We start from the raw sequence: 26,989 nt of genomic DNA, 5'->3' as shown, positions 1-26,989 counted from the left end.
AAATATCAAACTTCAAGGTAATTTCAATAAAATGCTGCACTGGGCGCATCTTGATACGACCACAGAGGTCACGGCATGAACCGTTTCGGAAAGTATGGACACTGTATTAAAGCTTGAAACGTTTCTGAATTTGGATTGGGATTAAATATTTGATTAGCATTTATTTCTGACAGTGAATGAATGTGGTCAAAGAATAGAAAAATTTGTCCAAAATTTGCGGGGGGAAATTCAAAATTTCATTTTTCATTTAAACAAGGCCCAATCCTGCATCTATCTTCAAAAATAGCACCAATATGATGTTTGTTCCAAAATGAGGTCATCACCACCAAGACTTAGAAAACACAAAATTTTAAAATAGATCTGTCACTTTAATTAGTATTATGAAAGTTGATATTTACAAAATGGTTATTTTCCTTGATAATAGTTGGAGGTCATCGCATGAATGAACCAATTGTAATTAGGTCAGTTAATTAAATCTATTATGTGACTTTTGTGTAGTCTCAAAGAAAGTAAAATTTAATTTTCAATTCTCTCTTCATAAACTTTCCTTTTTGTCTTTCTTTCTATAATTAGTTTATAAAGATTCAAAACACATGACATAGGTAAAATTTCTTTGTCTTACTGTGCTTTTATCTGAATAATGTACAGCTAGGTGTGCATTGAATACCTCAGTTTAAAATGTTCTTACCTTTAGGAGTAGTTCCTGGATTTGTCTTTTTACGCATGTAGTTTTCTTCTTCACCCGATATCGACATTTTCCCTTTTGAAAAATAAAAAGATTACATATATACATACATACATACATACATACATACATACATACATACATACAAACATACATACATACATACATACATACATACATACATACATACATACATACATACATACATACATACATACATACATACATACATACATACATACATACATACATACATACATACATACATACATACATACATACATACATACATACATACATACATACATACATACATGTATATACCACTTTGCCTCATATTCTCATTAAGAAAAAAATCACATCCCTAATTAACTAGGCATTTAAAAAGTCAGAATGCGAGTACATATGTTCAAACTCTTTAGTTCATTTTTTAGTAGCAACAAACAAAAGAACTATGTCAATGCTTTGATACTATATATGCGCTTGAATTTTTACTTGATAACATCTTTGTTCGCTTTGGAGATTCCGTATATCGTCAAGTTATTGGAATTCCAATGGGGACTAACTGTGCACCACTTATTGCGGACCTGTTTTTGTATTGTTATGAGTTATAATTTATGACTAAAATTAGCAAAGACCCATCGAAACAACATTTGATACAAAAATTTAACAATACTTTTAAATATTTGGATGATACATTGGCTCTTAATAATGACGACTTCAGTATGTTTACTAAAGAAATTTATCCTATTGAACTTACTTTAAATAAAGCTAATACTAACAATGACCACTGCCCTTTCCTGGATCTTGATGTCTATAACATTAACGGGAAGTTTAATACAAAAATTTATGATAAAAGTGATGATTTTTCATTCCCTATCGTTAATTATCCATTTTTAGATGGTGACGTTCCCTTGTCACCATCTTATGGTGTTTATATATCTCAACTTGTACGATTCGCTCGTGTTTGTAACAACTTATTAGATTTTAACGAGAGAAATTTATGTATTACTGAAAAATTATTACACCAGGGTTTTCGATCTCACAAACTAGTCAAAACATTTACTACATTTTATCATCGGTATAAGGAAATAATTCGTAAATATAACTCAACATGCAGACATCTTATACGTTCAGGTATTTCACATCCAATCTTTTATGGTAATATTCTTTACAAAGCACAAAGATGTCAGTATTTACCTCAAAACCTTACAAAACCTTTAAACAGACTTATTAAGAAGGGATATAGTTACGATACTGTTGTCAGGTCATTAAAGATTGCATATTTTGGCTTTAATATTGATTCATTTATAGGGTCTTTGCATCGGAACTAAACACATTTATTTAAAAAAAACAGTTGTTGGCATGACACGGGTTATGTTCTTCTTATATATTTTATGATAGTATGATACTAAACCCCTAACGGGAGGGATTGTGCCTTATATTCATATGATGAAGACATAATCTTTCAATCAGTTTAATTGAGTTCTGGAGCTGGCATGTCAGTTAACTGCTAGTAGTCTTTTTTGTTATTTATGTATTATTGTCATTTTGTTTATTTTCTTTTATTTCATCCTCTGACATCTGACTCGGACTTCTCTTGAATTGAATTTTAATGTGCGTATTGTTATGCGTTTACTTTTCTACATTGGCTAGAGGTATAGATGAGGGTTAAGATCTCATAAACATGTTTAACCCCGCCGCAATTTTGCGCCTGTCCCAAGTCAGGAGCCTCTGGCCTTTGTTAATCTTGTATGATTTTAAATTTTAGTTTCTTGTGTATGATTTGGAGTTTAGTATGACGTCCATTATCACTATACTAGTAAACATATTTTTTAAGGGGCCAGCTGAAGGACGCCTCGCGTACGGGAGTTTCTTGCTATATTGAAGACCCATTGGTGGCCTTCGGCTGTTGTCTGCTCTATGATAAGGTTGTTGTCGCTTTGACACATTCCCCATTTCCTTTCTCAATTTTATACATACATACATACATACATACATACATACATACATACATACATACATACATACATACATACATACATACATACATACATACATACATACATACATACATACATACATACATACATGCATACATACATACTACATACTACATACATACATGCATACATGCATACATACATACATACATACATACATACATACATACATACATACATACATACATACATACATACATACATACATACATACATACATACATACATACATACATACATACATACATACATACATACATACATACATACATACATACATACATACATACATACATACATACATACATACATACATACATACATACATACATACATACATACATACATACATACATTTCATACATATATTTATAGACAGACAGACAGACAGACATTTACAAATTTACCAACCTTCAAGGTAAGTTAAATAAAATGCTGCACTCGGCGCATCTTGATACGACAACAAAGGTCAAGCCATGAACCGTTTGGGAAAGTATGGACAATGTATTTAAACTTGAAACATTGTGATAAAATATTTGATAGAGCAATTGTTCCTGATACCATACATACATAAATATGTGTGACATAAAGAGTACGAACGAAAGCCCTTTGGTAAACAGCTTGGTATCTTGTGAAGAGTTGTTTCATTAGCAATCATACCACATCTCCTTTGTTATATTTGACCCTAATGTATGGATATTTATTTTCGTGTAACATGTACATGAATCGCGATTTCGTGCTGTCATCGTGAATCTTCACTTTGTACATCTATATATACATCAACTGATAACATATTCTTATATTCTATAGAATGTCAGCATCTTATATCACGGGGTCGGTTGAGTATAGTATATGATTGTTTATGGCGGCCTTTTGTAAGGTTATTGTTTTTTTTATTATTGTTTTTCATCACACAGCGAAAAGCTACTGTTGCCTTTATTTATTCACGCCTTCTTCTATTTAATTTGCATTTATATTGAATCAATCATCAAATATATTCGTTCGTTTTGATTGAGTAAAGCCATTTGAAATGATAGTTGTGTCTTTCTATTGTTTTGAAGTAACACTATTGTTTCAGCTAAAGGTGTAGGTTGGTACCTATTAAAACGTTTTAACCAGATGCATTTATTTGCACCTGTCCTCAGTCAGAAATCTGATGTTCAATAAGTGTCGTTTGTTAATGTGGTTCATCAGTGTTTCTTGTTTCTCGTTATTTATATAGATTAGACCGTTGATTTTTACCGTTTGAATGGTTTTACACTAGTAATTTTGGAGCCCTTAATAGTTTGTTGTTTGGAGTGAGCCAAGGCTCCGTGTTAAAAACAGTACTTTGACCTATAATGGTTTACTTTTACAAATTGTGACTTGGATGGAGAGTTGTCTCATTGGCACTGATACCACATCTTCTTATATCTATTATAATTGTTTTTCTCTTTTGTTTGCAATTTTGAAAAATGAGAGAATCAGGAGTGAATATTATACTCACCAACTCCTTTATAATGTTTATGGCTGTTTATATATATATAAAAAATAAAAAAAGAACTGGCACGACGAGAGCGACATCGTAATGCATTTACCAATACAATGTGAATCCAGATGGTTTTCAAAATTCTACACGAATGTGTTACACCTGGCAAGCTTTAAAAGTGATATGATAACTTGCATATGGGATAAACTTTTCCCAACTTATTCGGTATTCAAGAGCATGCAGCTGCTACTCAGACTTTGTAAAACGTCCCCAGTGTCTGAGCAGAAATTGATGAACCAGGAGTATGCTAAACGTTTCGTCTTTTTTTCCAAAAGATTTCATCGGCTCCTACCAAGACCTTGTTAATAAATATTCCCTATCAACTTCACAAATAATATACGATGATCTAAGTATAATATAATATAGTAATGACGTTGTTTATCATCTTAAAAACGTATTATAACATTCTGTCATTTGTCTTTATGAATATTGCTTTTGCTGTTTAGTCTGTTTTTTGGTGATATTAATTTTTGAATTCCTATCTTTCATTTTTGCTAATGTGCTTTGCCTTCAAGTCTTTTTGTGTTTCTTTGATGCATATATGACATGGCTCTGTACTTATACATCTCGTCATCGTGTTATTGTGCTATTATACATTTTTGTATTCTTGTTTGTCATTTTTGCTAAATAAATGTGCTTTGCCTATATGCCTTTTTGTGAATCTTTGTTACCTATTTGTTTGTATTTATAGAGATATAATTATAATACAAGGTTGACTGCTGTGGACATATTTTTGATATTTTTACCTTTAAATGGCTGTTTGTTTTGTTCACACATCGATGTCAATATTATTGACTTTGATTCTACGATTCTACTAAACTGAGAGGTTTAGGTCGTGTTCACACCAAACGCCATGTACAGTAAACAGGTTTACAATACGTTTAACGTGTACACTGGTTTCACATTAAATTTGTTCACATCTATACACCTTGTTTAATTACCTGTACATAAGATTGTTCACACTTGTAAACTATATGTCATTTAAATGTTTATTACGTAGAACCGAATGCAAATTTTTCAGACAACTTTTCTAGAAGTAAGGAAACGACCATTTGACTTTAAAAGGGAGAGGAATGGATTTTTTCTTGGAAAATATTCTGATTCCCAATTTGATAAAACAAAATATTCAGGTCATGCAGATGATAAAAAAATATTCTAAATCCAGTTTCGCCATAAATTATAGTGTTATAAAATATTGGGAAAAAATTTTGATTGCTAGCATTTTAAAAAACCTGAATAAAAACGTTCACACGAAAAAAAAATACCAGACATGCTGACAGACGAAGAAAAAAGGATGAAGATGTAAAGGATCACAACATTTTTATCTTTTCTGTTTGTTTCAAATGGTATTTCTTCTCTAAGGAGCATTTGGCAAAGGGGGGTGGTAATGTTTTTTTTAATTTCTAAGTGTTAACCACACACTTTTTATTAGTGGTGGATGTATAAGTGAATCGTTCTTTGAGTAAAGGTCAGTGGAAAATATTTCTATGTTCGTCCAACCGATTCGGGAAGACCTTTTTAAATGAATTATGTGAAAAGCAATGATGATGCTTTGAGTCTTGATAATGGGTTAATAAAGCTACGTAAAATTGTCTTTATAACAAAGTTTAGACAAATATTTCAATTTTATTCAAAAATCGTTTCTTTCTTAAATATACATGGTAAAAATAATGTTCTAAATGCCTAGTTTTGTACATGTGTACACTTAACCTACAGAAGGCCTACAGTGACTATCGACTGCATTTACACTACATGTAAACCTTGAGTTTTATCAATTGGAACGTAATTGTGTTTTGTTTACGTGTAAATTTCTCTAACACAACACCGAGTTTTGGTCAATGTGAACACGGTCCTATCTACATGTAGATATAACTATGTTTAATCAACCATTTTCTACACATAAGAAAATGCCGGTTCCAAGTCATGAATATTACAATTGACACATGTAGTGTGTTTGAGCTTTTGATTTTGCCGTTAGTTTGTGGAGTTTCCGTTATGAATATTCCTCGGAGGTCAGTATTTTTGTAATTTCACTTTTTGCATTATCAACAAAACAGTCAGTACAGGAGTACAAAAACAACTTAGTCAGAAGAGGAGTAACAATAAGTTTCAGTACAAGTGTGACTAAGCTAAAAAGGTGGACACGTTTAACAATATATTTTTGAAATATTGAAACTATTTTGAGATATTTTAGCTTCCATTACAAGCACATTTAGCTTGGTCATACTGTTTGCCTACGTTATATGCAAATGCACAATGATAACAATCTTCCTGCTGCAGCTCTAAGGATTTACAAAATCGTGTAGTTAAAAGTCATATGAAACGAGTTTCTTTTTATTATAACGTTATCGAACTTATTGAACCACTGTTTCTATTTACATTTATTATCAATATATAGCGTATTATCTACATATGATATTTCATTCAGGGCGTGTTTGTCGCAAGCTAACTGTCTTTCCGAACTTTGTTTTCCTGTATCTATGATGAGTTTATTTACCAGATTGTGACATTGAATTAGTGTATGGGTAGACTAATCAATAGCAATACATTTATGAATATTTAAGGTCTTTCCTCTACGTGAGGAAAGACCTTATTGTTTTTCTAATGTTTTTTTTTTCTTATATTGACCATCGATAGACCTCATCATGAAGTATTACCAGATGACATTGTTAAGGATTTCCTCATCCCCTTCAGAAGTTATCTCCCTTTTATTGATTTTTTTCAACAAAGCCCCTCCTCATTGTTTCTGAAGATATCATGACCTTATTCAAACAATAGGTACATCTCATCATGATGTATTACCATATGAGGCTGAATAGGATTTTATCGTCCCCTATGAGAGTTACATTCCCTTGAAACAATTTCTTTCTTTGCATTTTTCTCAAAAAGTATTAGAGATAGAATCGATTTGAAAACGGCAACGTGTACAGGAACAGATGGCAATGTTAATGAACATATACAATCATTTTGTTATTAACCCTTATAAGGAGTTAATCCCCTTGAAAAATTGTACACAATTTTAGAAAAAATCTATTTCGAGAACCGTAAGTCGTAGAGACTTGGGACCTTCAACAATAATCTTAAATGCATGTGACCTTCAATATGCACCCAAGGTCAAAGGTCACAGAGTGCAAAAAAAAATTACGCTGCAATTTCAAGCTTACATATTAGGAAAACGATAAGACTTTGCTGCCTACATACAGCGTATAAAATTTTCCCCTCGACGAGCTCTACATTTTATATGATAAGCCCAAAAATGTCCGACCGTCTGTTCAAAAGTTACAACGGGATGATTCTTAAAAGTATAGTATTTTGTGTATATCTTTTTAAAGTTAACATATATCAACCTACTATAAACTGCAAAGATGATCAGTAATTCAAGACCTTCAATTTGAGGTCAATGTCAGGTCTTGATGAAATTTCACCTTGACCTTCACATTGTACTATGACCTTGACCTTGTGATATTTGAAAGGTCAAGTGGTCCTGAGTTGAAAGGTGATAGTCCCATGTCTCTTCGACTTCCGGTTCTCAAGTTTGGTATTGCATCATATATTTGATGATTAATTGTGACCTTGGTGAACTTTGAAATTGTCCCAATTCTTTTTCTATAGTGTTGTCCTTTCACTGTAGATCACTTACCATTTAACAGATTTGAGATATCTATTGTCGTTTTAGAGATAATGCAGTTTGAAATTTTGCGAGCGGCGGCATGTATTTCTGAATCAACAACAGCTTACCACTTAAAATGTTTAAGAAATTAAAGAGGTTCACATAGGTATATGTTTGACCAAATACCAAAAACATTCCATGGAAAAAAAACAAAAAAAAAATTTAGAAATTTTCATATTTTGCATTGACTTTGTAAGTTTCATAACTTCTATTTATATCGTTGATATTGCATCATTTTTGAAACTTTGTCAAATGGAGTCAACTGATATATCAAATTGAAGGTCTCAATAAACTCTGCTTAAAAATGAAAATTTTAAACCTCTTTTTCATCCCAGGGGGAAGGGTGGGGTCATATAATGCAAAAATTCAAATTTCTCAGATGGTAAGGTTGTCGCATATCAAATGAAAGAACATAAAGCGTACATTTCAAATTTCAAATTGACTCCCCCAAAAATTGTTTGGATGGGGTCATTGAGTGCAAAAAAAAAAATTTTACGATTGGGTTGTTGTATATCAAATGAAAGGTCATGATGTGTACATTTGAAATATCAAATTCCCGACCTCCAAAAATTAGTTGGATGGGATTATTAAGTGCAAAAATCAAACTTTCTAGAACATGGCGTTGTCGCATATCAAATGAAACCTCATCTATCCTGTGTTACATATATCATACTTCCGATCTCAAAAATGTAGGCTGATGAGGTCATTAAGTGTAAAAAGTGAAAAGTTTCAGAAGGTATGCTTGTTGTATATCAAACGAAAGGTCGTACAAAGTACATTACGAAAACATCACTTTTACAGGAAAGACCTTTCAATTGTTTTACAAACAATTGAGATACTAATTTGATATTATAATTGATTTTTATTTACAAAAAAGTTTACGTAGATTTCTAAAAACTAAAACTCAGCCATTCAACTATATAAAACATTTTTTTTTCTAATTTGAAGTTTTATATGAAATTAATGCATTTAGTTTTAGAAATCTCCTTAAATCGGTTACAAATTAAGGTAACAAACAAAAACGGACGAATTCACATGAACTCTTATAACATGATCAGATCAAGTATTTAATGTGTGTGTGACTCACCGCGAACATGTTCTAAAACGAGACATTGATCTGTCATACAAACTTTAAAAGAAGCTAATACTAACGACGAATACTGTCCTTTCCTAGATCTATTTCCTGAACGGGAATCTTAATATAAAAATATATGATAAAAGAGATGATTTTTTATATCCTATTGTTAATTATCCATTTTTAGATAGTGACGTTCCCTTGTCATGATCTTTTGGTGTTTATATATCTCTTCTTGTACGATTCGCTCGTGTATGTAACAACGTATTAGATTCAAGCGAAAGAAATCTATGTCTTACTGAAAAATTATTACACCAGGGTTTTCGATACGACTAACTAGTCAAAACGTTTTCTAGATTTTATCATCGGTACATGGAAATTACTCGTCAATATAAACCAACATGCAGACATATTATACGTTCAGGTATTCAACATCCAATGTTTTATGGTAATATTCTTTACAAAGCACAAACACATTAGCATTAATCTCTTTAGCTAACAAAACCTTTAAAAAGACTTATTAAGAAGGAATATATTTACGTTACTGTTGTCAGGTCATTAAAAATGGCATATTTTGGCTTTAATATTGATTAACCATTTTTACATTTGAAAATGCCTGTACCATGTCAGGAATAGGACAGTTGCTGTGTATTCGTTGGATGTGTTTTGTCATTTGATGATTTTTTCAAGTCATTAGGGACTTTCGATTGAATTTGCCTCGGAGTTCAGTATTTTTGTGACTTTACTTTTTATATGTTTTTTTGCATCGGAAATAAACACATTGATTTTAAAACCATTTCTTGGCATGATACGGGTTTGTCTCATATATTTTATGATGGTATGATACTAAACCCTTAATGAGAAGGGTTGAACGTGGTATTCATATGATGAAGAAATAATCTTTTCATCAGTTTAATGTATGTATCATTGTCATTTTTGCAAAATTTATTCGACAAATCCAAACCAAGCCGCATCAAGATAGAATTTAGTGTGAACCAATAAATTATAAAATATTTATCTCATCTGCCTACAAACAGTTGAATAGGATACACAAGAGGATTTTAGGAAGATAAATACCAGTAATGGACAACTTTGTCTTCTGAATAAGAATTTCATAGAAATGTTATAAAAAATAAGTAATTGAAGTATTCAAGCAGAATGAACAATCCATATTAAAGTTGACTGTCTCCAAGGAAGTTTCAATAAGTCCTTTAGTGAATAATTTGATGTTATAGCATTAAAAATAATTTTAATTACTTTTAACTATATATTTATTAAAGTATTTCCTAGGAAATAAACTCATCATAGAGGTTGCACTTTGTGTAAATACAGCTGTTTCTCAAAACACGCCTCTTTTGGGGAGTAATTGAATATTCATAGAAAATTAATTTTGTTTACATACTGGTTCCCAGTTATGCTCTCTGTGTTCCATATCGCAGAGACAGAACTTGGGAATGTTACCAGTAAATAAACACGTGCATATTGTTTACATTGAAATCTGTGGTAACCTTTCATTCGAGGTAGGGGTAGTTAAGAAAGTAGTGTAAGTTTAAACTCTGAGAAGTTCAGGGCATATAAACGTTAAAAATATGCCGCACAGCCCTATATTTTGACCTTTGAAAAAAATTGTGGTGCATATGAACTTTCAATTCTAGGATAAGATTTTTTTCAAAACTTCATAGTAAAAGTGGTACAGTTTTAGCCGTAAAAGGAGTTCCTATGGGAAATTGCATTGTCAATATTTACAGAAATGCAACCTATATAGGGTGAAAAAGGGGAACATTGAGAATTTAACCAAATTTGCTTTATTTCACAGATTTTAAAGAAATTAACTCAAATAAGAAGTTTTATAAATATTTAATGAAGATTGATAGAATCCTGGGCCTTAAATATGATGACTCAGCATAAATTCACAGTTTACAGTATGCATAGTTTACTTAAAGTCCTGGATACAAAATTAAATCATAATATTTGCATATTTGTAAGTTAAATTGTTAAGAAGTGCTTATATTTACTCTTCGCAGTCTTTGAAACTCATAGATCCTTCCTGAATATTATTTATGGGGTATTTGTGTCCTTTCGATAACCCAAAAGTAAGCCGCAACACCTAAATCTGCTTTTTTGTCACCACGGCATAATAAATACAAGCTAGAAAAACAAAAATATCTCAAGAAAACTTACAATAGTGTGTTCTATCCTTAATATGTACTAAATATTCCAAATTGCTAGAAACAGCAGAATGATTTAGGAAATTTGAGGCCCCAGGGGCAAAAATCATAGAAAATTGCCTACCCCCTGGGTCATAAAACAAATAATTTAACTTGTAAATGCTATGATTTTATGATTTTAAAGTTCTTGATATAGAAAACAATAACTATGCTTGGAAGTTATGCAAAAATCAGATGTTAGCAGTCATCTCTACAACATTTTAAGTGAATTTATATCTCAGACTGGTATCTGCATACATACAACTATTGCAAATATGGCTTTGTTTGAACACTTCTAGTATATATAGTAGCTAAATTGTGTCAGATATATGGTTACAGATGATACTGTTGTGACAAGAATTCTAAATTGACCATTTGAGGCAGAAAATGTGTTCTTTAATTGACAAATAGGCATACAGTAAGATGTGGACTGGAGATAGAGGCTGGATTGGATACTTTATATAATCTTGAATGTTGTAATGATTGAATGCTAAACATTACATTTATGATATTCTGATATGCTTTCAATATGTTATCAAAACAGTTTTTAACAGGTTCTAGGCATTTTTTTTATCAGAAAATATGCAAATAGGGTAAGCTGGCAATAATTAAAGTCTTGTTTTCAAATAAAAAAAAAATTGAATCAGGGGAGGGGGTATAAAATGTAAAGTAAAGAAAACCTTAGCGTATACACAGTGATTTCTTTATGACTTTAATTCTGATAAATGAGTATTAATGTGAGAAAAACTGATTTTAGAGAGTTTTCTATTTGAATAAATGTCTGTATAGGTTGCACTTTGTAAATACAGCTGTTTCTCAAAACACGCCTCTTTTGGGGAGTAATTGAATATTCATAGAAAATTAATTTTGTTTACATACTGGTTCCCAGTTATGCTCTCTGTGTTCCATATCGCAGAGACAGAACTTGGGAATGTTATCAGTAAATAAACACGTGCATATTGTTTACATTGAAATCTGTGGTAACCTTTCATTCGAGGTAGGGGTAGTTAAGAAAATTAGTGTAAGTTTAAACTCTGAGATTTTCAGGGCATATAAACGTTAAAAATATGCCGCACAGCCCTATATTTTGACCTTTGAAAAAAATTGTGGTGCATATGAACTTTCAATTCTAGGATAAGATTTTTTTCAAAACTTCATAGTAAAAGTTGTACAGTTTTAGCCGTAAAAGGAGTTCCTATGGGAAATTGCATTGTCAATATTTACAGAAATACAACCTAGATATCAGGACTAAATTTTGTATATACACCAGACGCGCGTTTCGTCTACAAAAGACTCATCAGTGACGCTCGATTCCAAAAAAGTAAAAAAGGCCAAATAAATTACGAAGTTGAAGAGCATTGACGACCAAAGTTCCTAAAAGTTTTGCCAAATCCAGGTAAGGTAATCTATGCCTGAGGTAGAAAAGCCTTAGTATTTCAGAAATTCTAAATTTTGTAAACAGTTAATTTATAAATGTAACCACATCAATGATAATTCATGTCAGCACAAAAAGTGCTGACTACTGGGCTGGTGATACCCCCGGGGAAATAAATCTCCACCAGCAGTGGCATCGACCCAGTGGTTGTAAATAAACTCATCATAGATACCAGGACTAAATTTTGTATATACGCCAGACGCGCGTTTCGTCTACAAAAGACTCATCAGTGACGCTCGATTCCAAAAAAGTAAAAAAGACCAAATAAAGTACGAAGTTGAAGAGCATTGAGGACCAAAATTCCTAAAAGTTTTGCCAAATCCAGGTAAGGTAATCTATGCCTGAGGTAGAAAAGCCTTAATATTTCAGAAATTTGAAATTTTGTAAACAGTTAATTTATAAATGTAACCATATCAGTGCTAATTTATGTCACCACAAAAAGTGCTGACTACTGGGCTGGTGATACCCTCGGGGAAATAAATATCCACCAGCAGTGGCATCGACCCAGTGGTTGTAAATAAACTCATCGTAGATACCAGGACTAAATTTTGTATGTCTTTGAACAGGTTATTAGATATTTGCTTAGATTGTCAAGAAGTACTTATTTGAAGTGTCGGATAAGATTTAAATAAAAAAAAATTGTTTAAATTGTAGTCTAATGGGTCACGTTCGAGTTAACTGATCTATTAAAAAAAATAAGCACATACTAAGGATGAACATCTCCTGGTGTCTTTACTATTGGAATGTTTTTATTTTTTGATGTGTTTAACCTTCAGAAACCACATAAATACTGATATGATATAGGACCATAGGTTTTAATGAATGTATAGCTATTCAGATTTAAATGTGTTTTGAATAGATAAAAAAAAATATATATATACACACAAAAAATGAAAACTGTTAATTAGTTTTCCCATTTGAATGGTTTTACACAAGTAATTTTTGGGGCCCTTTATAGCTTGCTGTTCTGTGTGAGCTAAGCTCCGTGTTGAAGGCCGTACCTTGACCTTTAACGAGTTACTTTTTTAAATTGTTACTTGGATGGAAAATTGTCCCTTTGGCACTCATACCATATCTTCTAATATCTAAAAACCATTTGTTCAGATATCAATATCACATATTTGATTTGTAAAATAATAAAATCAAGTTTAAGGAGGTTAGAGGATATAAAAATTTCAGAAAACATTTAAATATTTATTGTTAATAAACATTTTCATTTATTACCTTCAGTAGTTGTTAGTTTATCATATGGAACAAAAAAAATTTCAACAAAATTAATTCGTGTCGGCTCCATATGACTTTTAAACTGTAGATATCATTGAAAAAGCTCCAAATTATCTCCCTTTGGTGCAAAAATGCCATTTTTTGGCACACACATTGAAAGATATTTTTTTAATTCATCGGGGACCTATATTTTGTTTTATAATTTTTAAATAAGCTGTACTTTAACAAATCTTTTGTAAATAGTTATCCTAGGTACCAGGATTATAATTTAGTACGCCAGACGCGCGTTTCGTCTACATAAGACTCATCAGTGACGCTCATTGTAAAATTCGAGCGATTTCTGTAATTAAGTTCTTTTTTTATTTCGATATTACCTCTTTTTCTCCTATTATAGTCGCCGTCAGCTGAAATTCGTAGCGGTTATCGGTAAAAATTATCTAAACTATCAAATGCGTTTACTCGAGATATAGTTTTTTACATTCCATTCAAAAATCGCATTTAGAAAAACCACTACTGACCTACCTTTTAAGTGATCGCACTGTAATAATCCTGACCTTCACATTTTCCAGAATATTTTCCATTGTAATTCCGCCATCTTCGTTTCTATGAGGATCATTTGTTTACATATGACATTCGTCACTGTACGCAGTTTCCTGAAATGTTCCTTTCATTGATGTGATAAGGTTTCCCGCGCTTTATGCAAATTTTATGAAATTGAACTCCACGGAAACACTTCCGGTAAAAACAATGGCTGATTCCACCATTCAAAATCGTCTATGAAAAGTGAAGGTCAGGATTATTACAGTGCGATCACTTAAAAGGTAGGTCAGTAGTGGTTTTTTCTTTATGCGATTTATGAATGGAATGTGAAAAACTATATCTCGAGTGAACGCGATTGATAGTTTAGATTATTTTTACCGATAACCGCTACGAATTTCAGCTGACGGCGACTATAGTTGAAAATAATAATTCCCGCTCTTTCTTGATAGTTCTGTTGACATTGATTCCAAATTATACGGTTCTTTATACTTTTACATTAAAAAGAACAAAACAAGCTACTTCAGGTTTACACAAAGCCACTTCCAGTTGGCCTTTTCAAAGTCATATATTTGCAACCTTAGGCGATACGTCCCACAATTTTTATCATTTATTCATATGAAGTAAAAGCAAAGATCAACATATGAAACTTCAAATTTACCTATGACCTTGAGCTCAATTTGGAGGTCTTACACAAAGGACCTCAAACCAAATGACACTGGTCTTTATTATATATGGTTCATGACCATTTGCGTGATTTAAAAAATATAAGGGGGATAAACCCTTTAATGTAAGCGTACTCATTCAACTAAAACGTGTTGTCGATATATTATATGGTTTCTGACAGAAGTGAAAATATAACAAAATTATGAGTACAACCTTAACCTTTGACCTAGAACTATATTTTTTGTGTGACTAAGGACCTCAAATCAAACGACTCTAGGTCTGTTTCACAGATGGTTTACTAGTTAATAATGCATATCACCTATATCAAATGCATATGGGGAATATATGCAGTCTCCGGAACACTTCGGGCAAGACCAAACTCAACATCCTGAAACTCCTAATCAGAGCAAAAGCAATAGATCTTGCCACGGAAATATGGAAAAACCTAACTAAAAGTAAATTCTACTTTTTCATTGAGCAGTGTACAAAGATAATGGGTTTTTTTTATTTTATTTTATAACTATGTTCTTGTTTTGACGTGATGTTTTATTTCAAAAACTAATTGGTCACTGCATCAGGGACGACATTTTTATCATTTTAATATTTTAAAATATGTGAGTAAGTGAGACTAGAGTATCTTTCTCAAGTTTTCAATTTAATGTCAACGATTTATTCAAGCCTTAGTCTGTCGTTGAAATGTTCATGCTAAAAATCAAAATCACAATAAATACTGAACTCCGAGGAAGATTCAAAAAGGAAAGTCCCTAATCAATTGGAAAAATCAAACGAACAAACAAATGGATACAAAATATCATATTCTTGACACAGGCATTCTCTTATGTAGAAATTTCTGGATTAATCATAGTTTAAAAGCTTGATAAACCTGTATCAAAGAAATACGAAAAGGCATATAGACAAAGCGCATTAGCAAAAATGAAAGACGAAAATACAGAAATGTTTTGCAATAGCACAATAATGGGATGTACAGACCAACGTCATATGTAACAAAGAAACACCAAACGGTAAAAATGAAAAATAAAAGTCAAGAACAATAGAATTATCATACAATAATAACACAATGACGGGATGTACAAGTACCGAGCGTCCTCAAATGGATATCTATAAAAACAGATATAAGAAATATTCATAAAGAAAGATAACAGAATGTATAACACGTAATTAAGATGATAAACAACGGCAGTTACCTGAATCTTTACTTCAAGACCATCGTGTATTTATTTTGAAGTTGATACGGGATATTTATCAACTACGTCTAGGTACCACCCGATGAACTCTTTAAGAAAATGACGAGACCCTCTTTGACATATAAACTTTATTAACTTTCGGCTCAATCACTGGTGACGTTTTACAAAGCCTGAGTAGGAGCTACATGCTCTTGAATAAGTGGAAAATGTATATCTCATTTGCAGGCGAAATTGGTTTGTTGCAACTTAGGTGTGGGAAACTGATAATTTCAAAATTAGAATCGTCTCGTTTGTCATAAAGTGTGGTACTGAGATGACCGTGTATGTCAAACAACAATGTTTCCATTTATCTTCTACTCTTAAAGGAGCTCTAGCTACGATACATATGAAAAATATAATATAACATTTATTTTGTTCAATAATTAATGGAAATTATATGTCGTTTTTAGGACTCGATTTGGTCTAAATAATCTTAGAAACAATGATGATGAATGATTCACTTTCAATTAATAATTCGACCTCATGAATCCGTATTCATGTAAACTTTAATTTAATCCCATGGGTAGAAATGGATACCGCATTCATTGTGCGAGTTCAAATATTTAAAGGAAAATAATGTCAACATTGAAAGTTAAACAATGACAGATCACTTAATTAATTAATTCGATCCAGAAAAATAATTCTTTTACAGGTAAAAACGATGATTAACATATATTTTATCATCTTTAACATGAAATTAAACAAACCTCGAAAAAAAAAAGACGAGTCTGCTATATATTTATATCTTTATTTATGTCTATATCGCTTATATGGCAATCTGAGGTTTTCGGGGGTCATCTCGACAGTTGCGTCTATATATAGTATCAAACATAATTACATGTATCTCTCTATAGCTAGTTTCACACTGCCGATTAGATCAACTCGATGGTCGCGATTGTCAAAATTCCACGACCAAGCGTAACCACATTATTGATTGGGCCTGTTTACGACTTCTACACTACTGCTATCTGGCTGTACGCGACCCTAATTTGACCACTCACGACTCCTGAACGACTCCATCACGACCCCTATCCGACCACTAATTGTATACATATTCGATAATTCCGACTATTCGCGATTTCTACACGATCTTCACTCGACTAGCTAGACGAAATCAACGATACTCGATCTGAGCCTGATCTCGACCAGACCAGATCGACCTCATCGTAAAGGGGTTGTAGGGATAGTCGGGCATTGATCGGGTATGTACACATATATTCCCCAAATTTGGCCTAAAATAGAGGTTCAATTCCCAGGACTGATACTTTTTCTGAAACTCTTTACATATATATCAAGATATCAAAAAAAAATGTGTCTTTCCGGGAAATGATCGAATATTAGTCGAGCAAAGTTCGAGATGATCTGATCAGTGAAATATTGGTATTCCGACTAAACTCGATCTCCGCACGATCCTCTCTCGATCAATTCGACCTCTACTCGACGAATTCTCGATCTCTTCTCGAGTGACTGGCTTCTCGATCCTTACTCGAATATTTTTGACATATCAATAACTCTCGGGGTAGAAAATCAGATCGATGACAATCAAGGTAGACCACCCCGAACATTTTTGTCGATTGATTCAGACCAGTTTCCCGATCGCTTAATCTATCTTGATCGGGGTTGATCGAGTTGGTCTGATCGGCAGTGTGACCCTAGCTTTAGGTTACGTTACAAATGTAAACTTTTTGTAAACACTTATTTTAAACATACATTGCAAACTCTAAATTCGGGAAATTTTATAATTTATCTTACCTTTGTTATTAATTTCATCGAGCTGAATAAACAAATCTACCCTGATTACTGAGTTTTCATCGGAATTGATCTTGCAAACTTCAACAACTTTTTCCAAAAATGAATGTATTGATGTTCGCATCTGATCCCGATTATCAAGAACTTTCTTTTGTACTAATGTTTTTATAATTAAGGATCCAACATGAACAAATTCTATTTCGAACCATGGTTGTAACATTTCTGAAAACTTCACTAAAGTTTCTTTTATTTCTTTTAAATTCCATGTTTCTGGTGTTTCGAGTCTCCATTCCACACGACATTTCTTGACGTCTACAGAAGACAAATTCAAAACAAAATAAACATAACTATATTGTTTTGCTTTAGGTTTCAACTGTATGCCTTTCACCCTTGACAACAATAATTTGTACTTTAGACTCTAACGTATCCCTGTTTTAATTTTCCCTGTAAAGTAATGATTTCGTATTGGATTTCTTAAATTTTTGTTGGGTAAGTGCAAGGAAATACATTTTGTTACACCTCGGAGTTTTGAATAACTTACAGCCTATGCAATATCAAACATGAAAACCTTGACATTAGTTGATCCGAGGGATACAGAAAGAGGAGGTCAATAAAACATATAATAAACACAATGCAACAAAACGACAGGAAAAACCTATCGTGTTACACTGTACCTGTCATAGTACAGGCATTTTCCGAAGAAAATACTTGATTAAACCTGGTTTTACAGCTTGCTCATCCTCCAACTTTGATGACAGTTGTCTATAGTTTCGTTAAAATGATAAAAATGTTTAAAGGTTTTTAAGGATGAGGGATGAAGGACTACTTTTAATGTTACAAGGAACAAAGATTGAAATTTTCTAGGAACAATGATATCCAGTTTTTTTTTACCGTTTCTGCTCATTTATACATTAATTTCACATTTCAAGTAAGTCAATCTGACATTGTTTCCGGTCTGTTAGTATTATTTGCTGTATCACTTTCCATTTCATGTGAGTTTGGAATCATTTTAGTGGTTATGCTCGGCATTCATCTTAAAAGCTTACCAAACCTTTTAACAGACTCATTAAGAAAGGAAAAAGTTACGATACTGTTGTGAGATCAATAAAGATGGCACATTTTGGTTTAATATTGATTCACTTATTGGATCTTTGCATCGGAAATCAACACATTTATTCTTTAAACAGTTGTTGGCATGATACGGGTTATATTCCTATCATATATTTGATGATTGTATGATAATAAAACCCTTACGGGAGGGATTGTACCGATATTCATTGGACTCGGACTTCATTTAAACTGAGTTTTACTGTCAGTATTGCTGTGTGTTTGTTTTTCTACATGACTAGATGTATAGGAGGAGGGTTGCGATCTTACAAAATATGTTTGACCCCGCTGTATCTTTTGCGCCTGTCCGAAGTCAGGAGCCTCTGAACTTTGTTAAGTCTTGTTAATCTCCGACGCAGATATCATATCCGTTCCGTTCAATACTTTGTAACACTACCCTCAATATTAAATACAGTATTGCGGAGCATGTATGGAACGGGTATGAACTCTGCGCCGGAGATTGAAGTCTTGTGTGATTTTTTTTTGTTCATCTATTTATTGTTGAGTTAAGTATGATGTCCATTATAACTGACTATTGTCTAGTACAATTTGTTTAAGGACCAGCCGAAGCACGCCTCCAGGTGCGGGGTTTTCTCGCTGTGTTGAAGACCCATTGGTGGATTTCGTCTGTTTACTACTGTTTGGTCGGCATTTTGTCTCTTTGACACATCACATATTTCCGTTCTCAATGTTATGCATCTTATAGTGATTTCTTTACGTATCATAGAGTGTATGAGGTATCAACATGATTTAGGGAACAACTGCTTTTTACCTTATATAATGAGTTTGGTTAAATTTTGACAAATAAACTCAAAAACATTACCGGCTTGAGATTCCATACTCCAGTTCCTTTTTCGATTTTTTTATGAAATAAAACGTATGCATTGTAAACATGTCTTTTCTTTTCTTCGGAAAATGCTTGTAAAAAATAATTTATTTACTCTATAAGTGATAATTTTATGAAGTTGCATTTATAACCTTATATTCTTTAAGTTTCAATGATAAAAAACAATATGGACTCTTCCGGTGTCTAGTTTGAATGTCAACGAAGCTAGTGTACACAAGCATGCAGGTTCTGAATTTTTCAATATACGTGTATGAAGAAAATAAACAGTTTGTAAGTAAATTATTAATCGCTTAATCCAATCAAAATGTGTAAGATTCAATAACTAATGATCGGTCGAAATCATATAAAGTAACATGGGTAAACTTGGTAGGGCGAAAGCAACAGATATTTTTAGTTCATTTTTTGTACAGAAGAATACAAATTGGTCCACTAATACGTTTGCTTTAATTTCAAATACATGTCGTTCTGTTTTGGTATAGTTTTGGATCTTTTCGGATAATTTGCAAATTTAAGACAATAGAAAGTTTGGGCTTCAAAAGTTTACATTACTATATACTTGATAAAGAAAAATCATCATTTTAAAACATATATTGTTTCACAGATATTACATGGATACAAATGAAAATCTTTCTCACAACACTGCAAACAGTGACATTCTTATTAGTATAGTGGTATTCTTATCAAGTGCGCTTAAATGAACCATGGTATAGCAAACATCGAATTCCCTCAAAGAATGTTATCACCAACTATTGTTTAAAATACGCACAAAAAGCCGATACATTTTAATCAGTCTATGCATTTGTAATTGTTATCAAGACATTTTGCCATTTTGATATACGTTTTCGTAAATAATATATGAGATTTAAAGTTTAATCTATAAGCATGAATTTTATATCAATAATATAAGATGCAGGACGTTTTGAAATATGTCAACATCAAGAAATGTTTACATTGGAATATTGATAGATAGTAAATTCAAAGACTTCAAATGTAATGCACACTAGTCTATTGCATGGATTGAAGACTTCACGAACATATCATAATGGGATTGATATTAAAAAAAGCAATAAGACAGATTTATGATCCCGTTTTTAAACGCCATATAAACTATAGCTAAAATGACCATGGCATTTTTTGTTTTGATTCACATTGACAAATTAATGATATAAATTTTCGAAATTTAAATAGTTTATTTCTTTACTTTTCGTCGTGAAATCATTCGGTTATAAACACTGCCTGAAATGAAGGTCTCAATGTGTATATGCAAGGATGCAAGGATGCTTTGAAACAAATATCACCAGCGATGTTTTTCCTTTGTTGTCAAATATGCGACGAAACATTATAAAAAGCAAAATAGAAATATATTCATGTCAAAATAGATTAACATGTTAATAATTGTACAAACTTTTATCTTTTTCCGTCATTTGTACGTCAGAAACACAGACTGCAGTATCAATTTGAGGAACTCCACCTAAAAAAAATCAAACATTATTCTTATATGAAGCATATACTTTTTATTTGTGTTTCGATAAGGATTTATAAATTTAAATCAAATATGATCACTTTTAAAATTCCCTAATTTGGGAGTTAAATAAAGGCAACAGTAGTATACCGCTGTTCGAAATTCATAAATCGATTGAAAAAAAAAAATCCGGGTTACAAATTAAAACTGAGGGAAACGCATTAAATATAAGAGGAGAACTACAACATAACCGAAACACAACGTTAAAAGGGGAACTACAACACAACAGAAACACAACATTAAGCCATGTAATATAGGATCGAAGTAATGTATGATCGGCATAGGGACTTCTATTTAGAGCACCCGTGGTGGGAGAGCACTTTGTTTGGTCACAGAATAAGAAAACATAGATACATTTTTTAAATTTTCTTTTGTAGAGCTGTTTTTTTTTTTTTTTTTTCATATTCCTTTCTTTTTTTTCCAATGACACTGAAATTCCAAACTTTTTTGTTCCTTATTCAATTTTTAAAAGTTGTGTTTCAGTCGTTCTTGTCATTAATATTCATGATCTATATTGGAAAAAGTGGTTAAGAAAACAAAAGGCAATCCCCAAATTGTTCATATGAAAGACGTTGATTAAGCTTTTCTTTATTTACATCTAACATTTAATTTGCCACTGTTGCTTATTACAGCTTACAGTTATAATATACGTGGAATAATATGAAGTAGGACTGCTCTAAGAATCAATTATTAGATCCTACGATAGGTCTTGTAAAAGTTTGCATCGTATTGTAGTTTTTTTAAAGCATGCAATCGTATAACATATGTACCAAAGGTGCACGTGATCAAATCTTATATAAGAAAGATGCAGGTTTTGTCATAAGCAATTGAATTATATCAAAACATTTTGATAACTTTTTGTACTTTGAGGGACAATTTAATGACTGCATATTTCTTATGGTAATAATTATCTACTTTTTTATAAACATCAGTTATATATGTTTGTATGGACTGAATATTGCATAAACATTCAATACTGGGAATTAAAAAAAAATCAGACAGAGTTATGATCACATTTGCAGTCGCTATATATGAAATATCTGATGTAGCAAAATTACAATAATACATTTAGTATCGATCGACATATAAACATTTATGGAAATTTTTCGAAATTAAGATACTTCATTTCATTGAATACTTTTCGTCGGGAAACTATTTCCTTATAAAAACTGCCTTAAATGGAATTCTTAATCAAGAAATATATCTTAGTAATATTAGTAATTATTCCATAGTCATAGTCCTTGAAGTCATAAATTTTTCGAGTCAGTTTTTTGTACTCATACTCCAAAATCAACCAATCAAAACGTTGGATTTCATGTTTCGAGCATGATTTTCATGCTCCGAGCACTGAGCAAAGATTTATGACTTCAACCCCTAGTGCTTTAAAGAATGAAGTGTGTTTTGGTCGCGGATTCTGAGTCTCAGTTGAATGTAGTAAAACGTCTTTAAAGATATAATGTGAAGTAGAAATTGAGATTTATAAAGACGTATTATATAGTAGAAACCATTCTCCATGTTACTGAGCGATAGAAAACTTTCTTGTTGCTGATTTGATTGTTGATTGTTCTTTTGTTGTTGTGCATTCTGATTTTAATTGTAATATTATCAATAGACGCAACTTGTAAAAATGTATCTGTTTTATTGTAGCTATCATTTATTTTAACTCCTTCTCTTAATTGCTTTTCGTATACATATCAATTGGTTTATGCAAGAATGATTTAAAACAAATATTATCAACGGTTTGTTTTACTTGAGTAAAAAAAGCGACAAAACATTTTAAAAAAGAATGTATCCATAGTACACCTACGTATTTTCCTTCCGCACTATCATTTTCTATGTTCAGCGGACGGTACAATTAGGTTAACAACTCTAATTTGGCATTTTAATTTGAAATATCATATTATAGGAAACATGTTTACTAAATTTCAAGTTGATTGGACTTCTTTAAAAACTACCTCGACCAAACACTTTAACCTGAAGCGAAACAGACGGACGAAAGATAAACGGAAGGTGAATGGACGGACGAATTAATGAACGATCGAAAGGACAGATGAACGGAAGGATGAACGGACGGACGAACCGATACACAGACCAGAAAACATAATGCCCATAACTGAGGCATAAAAAGCTACGTAGAAATATATGTATAGCCTTTATGTAAAACTCATTTAACATGTTAATAATAATTGTACACACTCTTATCTTGTCCCGTCACTTGCACGTCAGAAACACAGACTGCAGTATCTATGAGGGAATCTTGACCTAACAAATAAAACAAGCCTTTGCTTTAATAGGAATCAGGTATTGCATATTTGTATTTCGATAATGATAAATAATGTTAAACCAAATACGATCATCTTTAATATTCTCCTATTGTGTAGTTAATCCATGCAATAAATGGTCGTTGTTATGTCTGATCAGTAGAGGGACTTCTAATTCAAGGAACCGATGAGGCAGAGCACCTCATTTGTTATATGTGTGAATAAAAAAATCCTTAGATTGTCTTTTATAAAGCGATTTTTGTTTCATATCCTTATACACTGAAAATCAAAACAAATCTGTTCCTCAATCCGGTTGTCACACCACCAATTAAAAGTCCCTATATGTTCAACCAAATTTTGCCATTTTCACAGTTTTCTAAATATTTTACCTTAAGTTTAACTTCATAGAAACCAGGTATATCCTGAATCATACATGTATCAGCTTTCTACATGCCAATTTTCAACAGATGTTTAAAGTCATATAAAAAAGAAAAGGTCTTCCGAATAGAGGTACCAATGAAAATAACCCCTGGTTTTCTGGAAATCTTAAATTAGTATACTATGGAGTCCATTAATCCTCAATTTTGAATGCAAACTCAAAAACAAGTAAGTTTTAGCTCAAAATGGTCTTAATATATTTCTCTTTCACCAAAAGTTTCATTTCTGTCAATTTGTTGGTTAGTTTAAGTAAACAATGACATCAAACATCAAATGCACTATTTTTTCCGAGTAAGCCTACTTTCACATACGTTCTAAATTTGAGGGAGTAATTGGTGGTGTGACACCTAAAACTACTAAACCTCATTTTTTTTAACTTAATAGTATTTGTTATGTTGTCTCGTTATGAATATGCATGAACTTAATTATCAAAAGTCGTTGAGACGGCAACAAGCAATCCTCAGGATGTCATATTAGCTTTTCTTTATTAACATATGATATTAAATTGTTATGTCTGATTACCATAGGGACTCCTAGTTCGAGGATCCGATGAGGGAGAACACTTCATTTGTTATGTGTGAATAAAAAAGTCCTTATATTGTTTTTTGTAAAACGATTTTTGTTTCATATTCTTACCTCCTTTTCAGATGACACTGTAAGTCGAAATATTTTTGTTCCTCATTTCAGTTTGGAAAAAACAACTTAACCTATTTTTTTTTTAACTCATTTGTTATTTTGTTGTGGAGTTCGTGTTGTTACTTATTTATTATTTATAACTGTTGATGTAAATGTCCTTTTTTTGTGAGTCTTTGTTTAGTCCTTGGTTTTGATTGTTATTGTCTTTGTCTCGTCATGAATATACCTGAACTTTATTAGCAAAAATCGTTGAGACGGCAACAAGCAATCCTCAGGGTGTTTATATTGAAGATGTCAAATTAGCTTTCTTTGTTTAAATCTGATATTAAATTGGCCAATGTTGCTTTGTTGCTTATAAAAGCTTGTTGTTATTTGTGTATGAATCGCATAGTACTCACTCCTGATCATAAATCACGGAATCGTATATATGTGCACGTAATGCCCGTGATTGTATTCTCATTAGAAGATGTTAGTTTAGTTTTGTCATCAGCAATTGAGTTCTTTCAGAACGTTTTTGATATCTTTTTTGTCTATGGACAATTCAAAGACTGCACATTTCTTATAATCTACTTTTATGTGCTCACTAGTAATATTTGAGTATGGATTGAAGATAACACGATCATAAAATACTTTGAAGTAAACGAAAAATAATCAGACAGAGTTATCATTACGTTTGCAGACACTATATATGAAATATTTAACGAAAGCAAATATGACAATGATAACCTCTGTTGTATTGACTTCTACAAATTAATGAAATATTTGGATCTCAAATATCTTATTTCTTTGAAAGTATTTCGTCAGAATATAATTTGGTTATAACAATTGCAACAAATAGGGGTCCTAATCAACGAAGATATTCAGAAATATTTGTAATTATGCCATAGTCCTTGTGCTTTAAAGAATTAATTTTGTTTGATAGCGGATCATGAGTTTAGGTTAAATATAGTCAAATGTTTTTGTAGATATAATTTGAAGTATAATTTTGTTTTTTTAACTGAAGCATCCTTTGAAACAAATATTATCAGCGGTGTGTTTCCTTATGTAAAAATATATCCGCAGTTTAATATTTGTACACACTCTTACCTTCTTCTGTCATTTGTTCGTCAGAAACGCAAACTGCAGTATCCATGTGAGGAACTTGACCTAACCAAAAATCAATCATTTGTTCTCACATGATTCATGTACTTTCAATTTGCATTTCGAGAATTATTTATGAATTTTAGCCAAATACGATCATCTTTCAAATTCTCCCATTTTGGAGTTAACCTATGCAATAAAGGATCGTAGTGCACACCGTTTGGTTTTTGTGAATAAGTAAACATGAATGAATGTTCATGTGTGCTGTTGTAACCTCAGTTTTGGCCCCTATCTAAATTTGCCATCTTTTTCCATTGACATCAAAAATCAAAATATTTATGTTCTTCACACTGGTTTGAAAAATGTTCATCTTACCTTTTAGACTCATTGTTAATTTGTTTTCTTTAATCTTATTCTATAGGAAATTTGAATGCTGTTATAATTAAACTTGAAGACTCTAAAATAGAACTAAAAACAATGTATTCCACTGCAGTAACCCCTGATTTAAAAACGTATTTAGAGCTCAGTGATATAAAGCCTCAGTCGCTGACTAACTTGTATCGTAAGTAACAAGAACCAAACTACCCGTGTTCGATTCTTACATTATGCAGATGTATGTTTGTTCATAAGCAATCTAATTCTGTCAGCGTCGATATTAACAAAAAAAACATTATGATTTCAATTTTGTATAATATATTCAACCACGAATACCTTACATTACTTTAAAATTACCTTGTGTATCGACTTTTACCTCCGGGCAAGAATTTGACATTGCTTTAGTGAATTGCTTTACTTCAAATCTTAGATTTCCAATATCAACTGACATTTCATCTGGAAAGATAAACGAATATCTCAAGTTTCAAGAACAATTTGCCATTATCAAATCGAAAGTTTGATCGCAGCACTTGTATTTATAAAAGTTGAAAGAATAATCAACGTTACAAAAAATAACTAAAGCGAAAGAAAAAACAATTGAGAATCATTTTTAACAGCTAGTAATCACCTGGCAGTTGGAGTATTTTTTTAATACGCAGATCTTTATGGTTCAAAGGGTTCAAATTATCACTGCAACGTA

The 26,989-nt window shown here is 31.9% G+C and overlaps 1 protein-coding gene across 2 annotated transcripts in view; it reads right to left on the bottom strand.

Moving 5' to 3' along the window:
• The window catches only part of LOC139500766 (uncharacterized), a 57,841-nt gene that overhangs the window by 21,528 nt on the left and 9,324 nt on the right, over positions 1–26,989 (bottom strand). For both annotated transcript variants that reach the window (XM_071289604.1, XM_071289603.1), the window contains exons 4-6: positions 26,647–26,745; positions 25,921–25,980; positions 23,696–23,761 (exon numbers count right to left, since the gene is read on the bottom strand). In XM_071289604.1, the coding sequence (XP_071145705.1) occupies positions 23,696–23,761; positions 25,921–25,980; positions 26,647–26,745 (225 nt within the window). The remainder of the gene's footprint in view (positions 1–23,695; positions 23,762–25,920; positions 25,981–26,646; positions 26,746–26,989) is intronic.

This window comes from Mytilus edulis, chromosome 13 (assembly GCF_963676685.1).
Source record: "Mytilus edulis chromosome 13, xbMytEdul2.2, whole genome shotgun sequence".
In the NCBI taxonomy this organism is placed as follows: Eukaryota; Metazoa; Mollusca; class Bivalvia; order Mytilida; family Mytilidae; genus Mytilus; species Mytilus edulis.
This window is presented reverse-complemented; position numbering and strand designations above follow the sequence as displayed.